At 37.1% G+C, this 10,224-nt stretch overlaps 1 protein-coding gene across 1 annotated transcript; it reads right to left on the reverse strand.

The window, feature by feature from the left end:
* Positions 1–279: 279 nt before the first annotated feature.
* Positions 280–7,378, reverse strand: LOC149565801 (uncharacterized). Its single transcript, XM_089819297.1, has 5 exons — positions 7,122–7,378; positions 5,920–6,112; positions 4,177–4,224; positions 725–3,403; positions 280–631 (listed from the first exon to the last, which is right to left on the reverse strand). The coding sequence occupies exons 1-5, from the start codon at positions 7,239–7,241 to the stop codon at positions 558–560; spliced, it is 3,114 nt and encodes a 1,037-aa protein (XP_089675423.1). The 5' UTR covers positions 7,242–7,378; the 3' UTR covers positions 280–557.
* Between the last annotated feature and the right edge of the window lie 2,846 nt (positions 7,379–10,224).

The following is a 10,224-nucleotide window of genomic DNA, read 5'->3' on the forward strand; positions in this document are numbered from 1 at the left end:
GGCTCTGCTATATATGGAAACAGCTTGAATGCTGCTAATATTATCCCAACAACAAAAAGATTACGAAGTAAAATACACCAGCGTTAATCTTGTTACATGATTATTTCAATTTGATACTTTTCTGATATCTGCTGTCAATTCCAACCACCTTGTAAACTGAACTCATACGAATCCAGGAGCTCAAAAAAAGTTTGTTAAAGAACTGACAAACCAAATAATGATTGAGAGCACCCTCTCTGGTGATTCAGACTTGTGGAACAATACTGATCAAGAAAACAATTGGAGTAACCTCTGAAACCATCCGATAGATTAACATTTCAGATTTTCCTACAAATATTGAAAATGCCCACTTGAATACATAACTCTGAAATGTCATCCAATGGATTACAATTTCAGATTGTCCGCCTGAATATATAACACTGAAATGTTATCCAATGGATCAACATATTCAGATTTTGTACAAATATAGAAAATGCTCACTTGATTATGTAACACTGAAATGTTGGTTATGCGAAAATATGGTTAAAAAAGAGATCTTCAAATGCAGAGATGCAATATCACCGATTAATGCTGCTAGCACTCCTCTGCAATGTCACCCACTCCTTGACGTTCTTGAGAAAAGGCAACCTCCCTGCAGTGGAAAACAATAATAGCACTACATAAGATAGACATGAAAGAAACACAGAAAAAGAAAAACTAGCCGTTTAGAAATAGTAGCCCCCACCTGTAGCGGCGTCGAGCTTCTCTTTATGGGATGATCTGGTATTGTCAGGTGTAAATGACCAGCTGTTTCTTAAAAATCCAGTTGATTTCTTCATCCCCTTGTCTTCTTCATTGTCACTGTTCTCCTTTCTCAGCAATTTAATCTTCTGCTTCTTGAGTTTATCTTTTGATGGAGTTGCATAGAGCATTTCTTGTGATGAACCCGTGTTGTTTTCGTGCCTGCTAGTGCTGTTGACTGAAGAATTGATGGAAATAGGCCTAAGATGTCTTTCTTTAGTATAGTTGAGTGGGCTATTACACTTCTGAACATGGCATCCATGTTGCATTTCATTTACTGAAATGCTTTCCACAATGGGCAGGTTTGATTTCATATTATTGTCCTCCACCCGTTTAGCACCTTGTTTCCTGACAGCTTCTGCCGATGAAGCTAAAAATTCTGACAATTTCCTCGTCCTATGACCCTCCCCTGCTTGTGACGTCATACTGCTTTCGTTACCAATATCCCCAACCTGAGGAACGGAGTGGGGATGAAGTATAACAGAACTGATATTCTTGGGAAGCTGGACCAATGCTTTAATGGGCTGCTTTGACAACCGAGAAACCTTGCTCTCTGCAGATGGATCACCGCTGGCCATAGAGTGCCTTCTGACCAAGTAGTCTTGCTTTTGGGAAGATGAAACGAATCTGAGACTCGCGCTTTTCTCAAGGCCAGGGGTTGCTTCAAATTTTATTTTAGCATCAAATTCCGACGGGGTTTGAGGACTACCAGGCGTGGAAGTTTTGATAACATGAAATTTTTTGAGTGTTTTGTTTAGTAGTGAAGACATTGGTGATTGTTTTGTTAACTTTGAAGCGCTGGGTTGGTAAGCCGCGGAGAATGATGAAGATTTTCTGACAGTTGGAGAATCCGCAACAGTGCAAACCCTAGAATGCTCTTCTCTATTGCACGGGTAATCTGTACTTCGTAAAGATTTCAGATCCTTGACAAAAGGTAATGAGTTCGTTTTCATTGAGGCACTTGTGCTTTTGACCTCTGGATTATTCCTCGAGGGGGAAGAAACGAAAGCTGGATTTGGAAACATTACAGCCTTAGTAGAACTTGAGCGAGACATCCATGAAAATGAAGAAGATTTTCTTACTGTTGGAGAGTCGGCAACCATGCGAACTTCAGAATGGTCTCCTTTATTATTGCAAGGGAAATCGGTAATTCTTAGAGATTCCAGTTCCTTGACAGAAGGTAGTGATTTCCTTTTCCTTTTCACGGAGGCCTTTGCGCTTTCGAGCTGTGGATTATTCAAAGAGGTAGAAACAAAAGCTGGATTAGGAAACATTATTGCCTTGGTAGAAGTTGAACGAGGAATCCATGAAAGTGATGGAGATTTTCTCACTGTTGGAGAGTCGGCAACTATGCAAACCTCAGAGTGACCAGCTTTATTGCAAGGGTAATCGGCAAATCTTAAAGATTTCAGATCCTTGACAGAAGGTAGCGAATTCCGTTTCATGGAAGCGTTTGTGCTTTTGACCTGTAAGTTGTTTTTCAAGGGGGAAGAAACAAAAGCTGAATTAGGAGACATTACTGCCTTAGTAGAGCTTGAACGAGGAATCCGTGAAAACGATGGAGATTTTCTCACTGTTGGAGAGTCGCCAACCATGCCACGCTCTTCTTTATTGCAAGGGTAATTGGTAATTGTTACAGATTTCAGCTCCTTGACAGAAGGCAGGGAATTCCTTTTCATGGAGGCACTTTTGACCTCTTGATTATTCTTCAAGGGGGAAGGTGCAAAACCTGAATTAGGGAATACTGTTGCCTTAGTAGAACTTGAACGAGACATCCTTGAAAGTGATGAAGATTTTCTCACTGTTGGAGAGTAGGCAACCATGAAAGTCCCAGAATGCTCTTCTTTATTGCAAGGATAATCGGTAGTTCTTAAAGATTTCAGATCCTTGACAGAAGGTAGTGAATTCCTTTTCATGGAGGCATTTTTGCTTGTGTTCTCTTGATTATTCTTCGAGGGGGAAGGAACAAAAGCTGAATTAGGAAACATAATTGCCTTAGTAGAAGTTGAACGAAACATCCATGAATTAGGTTTAGGTTTAATCTCTTCCGCTTTTACAAGCGGCTTTGCAGAAATTGTTTTCTCCCTGATCAACCTAACTGGAGGTGAGCAATGTGATACAGGCAGAGAAGAGGTTAATTTTTTGGCTCTTCCTTCATTTTGAACTTGATCAGAAGCCTGAAAGCTCACCTGTCTTTGGAATCTTGTGTTTGAATTAGGTGATTCTGCTCTTACCCTTGTAGCATATTCTTCCTTTTCAATCTTTCCATGGTGTTTTAAGGTTGAAGTGTCCTTATATATTACTTTGAAACTATGTACTGGATTTTCTGGGAGGTTGGGTCCAAATGTCTGCAATCCATCATTTTCTCCAAAGTCAGTATGTTGCATTTCAGTTTCATTGAGGGAATGTTTAACATTGGAATGATAACTGGATTCATTATGCTCTTCAACCACTGATTTTCCATTCAAACTGTTTTGTGCAGATTTAGGAGATTCTGTAGGCTTATCTTCAATTGAATTTGAAACAAGATGAGCTACTTCTTTGGTCAAATTGCTAGCTTCCATGATTTCACCAACTGCCTGCTGGATGAGGAACGCTGGCGTTGACCATCGTCTCCATTCTCCTGTCATGTTATGACATCAGCAACTTTTTCAAGATTGTGTTGGACAAAATCTAATAAGCCTACACTATCATACCCCAAAAAATAATAACAATGAATCAGCATTTTGACGTGAAAGCTAAGTTAATCTTACTGTAAAAAACACAAAATAAAGGTTGGCATTTAAGTACTTCTGGTGAAACTTTTCAATGGATGTTTTGACTCCAAAGAAAAGAGTGGGAACAATGTTAGAAACACAGACAAAATTAGGCCAGTTTCAAATACTGGAAAATGTTCCAATCATGAATCTAACAAAAGAATGTGTAGAGACCAAAATAGCAGTAAAAGCAGTTTTTAATCTGTGAGAGAATAATTAAAAAAAATGCCAACGAGATAGGTAGATTATAATTCAAAAAGGGTAAAGAAGGGCTTCAATTATATACCTTGAATATCCATTTGCAAAAGTTACGAAAAATAAGGTGGGGAGATCAGAGGAGTGTTGAAACATAAGATAATGGTTGTTCTATAGTAACTTGCAGTCAAGGTCTGTTTGTTAATTGCAGGGTATAGAAGCACATGTACAAAATTCACATAGATACAGAAACTAAAACGCCGAGGAGGTAAAAATAGAAGTGGAAATATGAATCACAACTCCAGATACAACATAGGTAAAAGCCAAACAGCTGCATTTCTAAACCTATTAGTTGCAATACTTTTGACCCGTTCTTTCCAAACTAGTAACTAAATACCATAAATTGGAAAAAACTAAATCTAGGAACACAATTGAAGCGCCTTACCATTAGAACTTGAGCGTCTGAGACTTGATGATCTAACAATTTGTTGACCTGCAAAGCATTTGAATGGACCGGCCATCAGTATCTTCTGATAGGCAACCGTTGTGGGCAATCTTTTACATGGGACTTATAATAAGAAAGCATTGTAAACTTATTAATCTCACCCTAATTTCTACGTATTAATAAATCACGCTCCATGAAAAATGAACACCCTGCAAGCAACTCTGTTGGAATTGGCCCCAATAAATTTGGAATTGCCTGAATGTCTTGCACTGTTCCAAAGCGACTAAACACAGGACAGACTATATTTGAGTCCAGTCAGGATTACTTAGGACAACATTTTGGTCACTTCCCTAAATAGCCAAATAAGCATGTACTGGGTGCTTGAGTTCAACAAAGACTATTGATGAACTTATAACTAGTAGAATTGCAGAGTGATTGAGTTGGAAGGAGACATGTTACATCCAGACTACAAAGCGCCCAACAGCTCAAATCGAAAAGCAACCCAGTGTTCTGAGAATGGTCATGGGAAAAGTCCTAGGTTTGAGTCCTAGCTTGTCAAGCTGAGTATCCTTGATGATTCAAAATTGTCACCTTTAAACCTGGATTTGTGGTCTTTGAGGCTGCTAAAGTAATGAATGTAAGGTTATAGTGTTCATGGCAAGATTAAGATCTTGTGCACCTGAACAATCAGATATGTAAAGATGAGCATATTTTAGGACTTGATTGGCGGTAGAAGTTTTGTATACTTATAGATGAGTACAAGGCAGTGCCATGCAATCTCTTTTATCTTTCTTGCATAAATGTGTTAATGTGGGGAAGAAGTTGACCAGAGGGAGGATGTTAGAAATGGTACACACTTGAGGCCTCTAAGAGTAGGACAAGTAGCTCAGTGTAAGATTAACTCAGCAGCAACTTGCAGGCTAGCTGATCCATTGAAATTTCTGAGTCAGAAGAGTACCCCAGGTTGAGAAGTGTGTCTTGAGATGTGCCAGAAGTAAAGAAATCATGTTCTGAATCATAAGTCGGCCAGTATCTGAAATAGTAGAGCATCTCAGCATACTGAGCATACTTATGGAAGTTCCTAGGTTGAAATCACAGCTACCCCATGAAAACAAAATGTTCACTGAACCCTCATCAAGACTTGTTTTTTGAGAGGAGTCACCAAATTAGCAAAAGTGCAATGAAAACATTCAACAGGTCACAAAACGAAAAGGATCAAAGCTTATCTAAGGGCTGCTATTTAAGGCAAGGATGTTAGTGCGACAATTGAGGACAGAATCTCATCACCTAAGATGTGAGACGGGTAGATGGAAGAGGCCCAAATAGGCTTGGGAGGAGAGAACTTGCATGTTTTGTAAGATGGGAGCAATTGAAACAGAATGGCATTTTCTCTTTGAATGCACAGCATATGACAACATCGGAACATACTATGATGTCATCCTGAAAGTGGACAGCATGCATAGCTTATTTGAATTTGACAGGATCAACCTAACTGCTGGATTTTTGGTTAAGATACATAGAAGAAGATTGGAAATGGAAAGGAATATTGAAATTGCTTAGTGCTGCATTCATTTGGTCCCTTAGACTGCTTGGTCTCGTGGATGTTATTAAAACCAATCATTCATTACCCATCATAGTCAATCCTTTCATCCCTAGGGAGTTTTCATTTTTGTTTACGCCTGAAACACAAGAGGAATGCAAACACTGAGGGGTCACAAAGAGAAACACTCAAATGAATCATACCTTTGTCTAAGTTAGTCTCTTCATCCAGAATCATAGCCAACTCCTTCATCCTTAGGGATTCTTGTTTGCACCTTAGGCTTGTCCGGAGGTACCCTCTGCTGCTTCTTGGACTCAAAGCAACTCCTCCACATAATATAGAACCTCCAGCAATAGTGCATTGAATCTCTTGGAGCCTAGCCATGGCTTGATCCACCTGCAAGTCAAAGCAAGCACCCTCAAATGCTGACTGCAAAATTGACAACATATAAAAACTAACCTCCCCAGATCTGGGTGAGAACCATTCGACAAGAGAGAAAAGTGGCAATTATTTGATTCAAATAGAATGAAATAAGGATAATTAAGAAATCTGCATGTCCAGGTACAAACTCTTTCTAAATGTTACCAAAAATCACAAAAAAGAACAAAAAATAAATCTTTCTCTGAGTTGCCAAAATTCAGAAACCAGGGCGACAATAATGATAGTTCAAAAAGGCTTTCAGTACCCACAACACAACCCCCATGCACAAGACATAAAAATCATTTGAATTCCTAGATTCTGAAAAGTCTTTTCCATCTCTTGTATGACAAGAAATTTTATTATTTATAGGCATCTAAGATAAAGAAATCCTCGTCTGTCAAATGGGATGAACTCAAGCAATAAATTATCCAAGATTTCAGAGTGAGAGGACACGCATGTTCGAATCCCCGGGACACATTCTCGTGTTTTATGTAAAAATGTGGAATAGCTAATGTTATTAGCATATACTCATGGCGACCAGGCGCAAGAACTTGATCAACTTAGCGCGTAGTGGCATTTAACCTGTAGTATGCCTCGCAAAGAGATCAGGGTAAATTCATGCCCTGTGTAATTTAGTTAAATTTGACGAAACATATGATCGAAGATTGTGGAATTTAAGCCTAAATACAGGCTGTACGGATAATTTATCAGTTATATCGAGAAAATTAGATGGAAGAGACATTTACAGGTACAGCCCTCAAGGGCATTTTAGCAATTATACTGGACAATTTTCACAAATGAGATACCCTCTAGTTGTGGCATCTAAGCCGAAAGTTCAGTCCAAAAATTGAACTCACTAATTATAAACTCTCTAAAAATTTAAAAGAGGAAGAAGATATGGCAGAGGAATCATCGTATGTGAAGTATACACTATGTGAAATAGGCAATCAAATGGAACTCAAATAATGGAAATTTTGATAATTACCTTCCTGAGAGTGTCTAGAACAGGCGGGGGTTGAGGCTGAGGTTGATTCTCCATCAGAAAAGTTCTCAAAACTTCAAATTTTCTGCAGTTAAACACTTCACAGATTACAAATAAGAACATCCACTCTCGTCCTCTTTCTCCTCTTCTTCCTCATTGTAGGAAAGTGAGACAGAAGGTTGCTTCCATTTCCAATTCCAGTAAGCAGATTGTCATATCCTTTAATCTCAACCTCCTGCGATTTGGGTATGAAATTCCCTAATTCGTGTCTCTTAGGTATAATCATTTGAGGTGTTTAAATTCAAATGCAATTCAAACGGATAGAAAAGTTCACTGTGTATATTAATGCGAGGCACGATCTGTAACTCTTATCTCGTTTAAGTCGGGATTCGTTGGCATACTAATGATGATGATGGATCTACGATGCATGATTGTTTTTGACGGTTAACAATGAATTATCAAGCATTTGAACAATTATGTGTTTTTTGATGTATCTGCCAACTAGGACCCACGAAGGAATCATTGACTAGGCCATTCAAAAGGTCCACAGTTCTCCTAAAGCTGCTATAATTGTGGTATTAATGTATATTAAATATTTCCCTGTAATGAGACCAGTAGAAGGAAGCTGGCACGAGCTTATTGGCGAGTAATCGTCATCCACATAACGGTCGTAAAACTGCTACGTCTTTTACTATTTATAAACGATATAATATAATCGATATTTAAACTTATTTTCTTATGTTCAATATTTTTCATTTTGAAATCAGTGACTCGATTCACTTATATTTTATACAGTTATTCAATATATTTATTCAATATTTATATATATATACACACACACACAATGTCAGGTTTTGAACTAATGACCTCTCAAGCCATGCCAATTAATTATATATATATATACAATGTCAGGTTTTGAACTATTGACCTCTCAAGCCATGCCAATTCAATGCTGTGGATATTTGATTGAAAGCATTTGTTCCACTGTTTAATTTTGTGGCCTCTTTTTCTGCGTTTGTTACCATTGTCTTTTCACTCCACACAAATTCTTTTTAATATCTATTTCTCTCAAAATTTTTTTTTTTTGGGCACTTTCTAAAGTTGTCGTAGACAATGCTATAAAATATTAATATACTAAATATAACTAAATTATAAAAGTAATATTATATTTAGTAACATTTTTTCTTCCAAAAATATGAGTCATTAAATATTATTAATATATAACTAGTTTGATAACTCCACGGTGAAGAACTACTAAAAAAATCCCCCTTCTTCATTGGAGTACAGAAAAGAAGGGCTACTAAGCTAGTCAGATAAGGACATAAAAAATTTACATAGTGCCAAGCATCACACCAATCCATCTCCTCAAAAAAGAAAGTGCCCTCAAATCACAAATTAAATACACAAAAAATAGTGTGAAGAGGTTAGGATCAACATCCCATTTGTGACCCTTAAGCATTGCACCCAAGACCCTAGAAAAAGAACTGCAACATACATTAAATTTGCCCAAAAAACCATTGGTTGTCTCTCACATGGATAGATGGGGTCAATCCAAGTCAATTTTCTCCCAACCAAAAATAACAGATCAATCCAATCACAAAAAAGAATGACATTGATTCAAAGAAGAGTGTTCCAAAAAACCTAAGGTTGAAACTCCCTGGGAAGCTCGCTTATATGCCAAATCAACCTCTCTACTTACCAATCATTCAACAGTCATATCCCACAAAAGTTTCAAGTGGCTCCTCCTCAAGCTCAAAAATAAACTTGTTAGCTCTGCGAAATGGCCCAACCCGAGCTTAAGCGTACCTTTCATGTCGAAGTCCATTCTATATTAGAATTCCAAAAGAGGTAGCCTAGAAGCCCTTCTTCTACCACAATAATCGTGTCAAAAACAATTTGGAAGAATCACAAATCAAAAGCTCCCACAAGACTTAACGAAATTATGTGCGTGGACTTAACATTACATTTATTTAATAAATTAATTTTTTAAATTATAAACCTTTTTATATTAAAGAAATATTATTTTTCAAATATTTAAATATGATTTAAAAAAATGAAATTGAAAATTAATTTTTTTATATAGAAGTTTCATCTAAAAATATTAAAATATAAATTAAATATTAATCAAATTATATTAAATATTATCATTACAACCAATTCAATTTATTTTCTTATAAAAGTTGAAGTTGAATATATGTGTAGATAAATATATTTTAACTTGTTTTACAATAGACATGTTTTTCAATATGTTTTTAGCCTACAAAGTGTTGCTTGGTATCTTGGATATTTTGTGTCTCCATAAAGTAAAAATTTCAGGGTTTTTGCTCAATGTTGATTGTCGTGTTATTTGGCCAGACAATGCTATTTTTACTTCCTAGCATGAGGCTGGTTGATGTGGTGTGGTTACTCTTCTCTCCCCTCATTTGACTTCTTCAGTTATTTCTCATGGCTCAAACCCCATGCATAGGATTGTATCAATTTTTTTTGTCTTTCAATAATCATTCCTTTAGTATAGTTAATGTTTATGCTCTCAATAATGTGTTTGAAAGATCACAACAATGGTGTTGGATGACAACCTTTTTGCCACCTTCCACTTGGCTTGTATGCAAGGACTTCAATATGGTTGAGCTAGCCTATGATAAAGAAAGGATTATACCTTTTCAATGGGCAGCTAGGGAAAGGGAAGCTTGGTGCTACATCCATAATAAACTAGGCATTTTAAAATCCCAATGCCCATCGTCACCATTATGGTGGGATTTGATATACTTAGTCTAATTTTAGAGCTGGATCTGGCATGATTTTCAAAAGACTTGACCGTGTGATGATATTTGCACAATCTTTTTTTTTTTCTTAAGAAAGGGAATTCCCTGTCATTCCTCTGTAGAATGTGACTTTTTGTCAGACCATTATCCTAGTCTATTTATTATTATTGGACAAACAACCCAAAGGCGCCCTTCTAAAACTTTTTTTTTTTCTTAATGCATCACTCTTGAGTCATGATCCCACTATGGCTCATATTTTGTGTGTTTGGAATTTAGAACCTCGACTCAACACTCACATTGGATGGATTCAATAATGGAGTGATGCCATCTCTTGTACGACTAGA

The sequence above is a fragment of the Cupressus sempervirens genome, chromosome 3 (assembly GCF_028749045.1).
Source record: "Cupressus sempervirens isolate cs-2001-9-10 chromosome 3, ASM2874904v1, whole genome shotgun sequence".
Classification (NCBI taxonomy): Eukaryota; Viridiplantae; Streptophyta; class Pinopsida; order Cupressales; family Cupressaceae; genus Cupressus; species Cupressus sempervirens.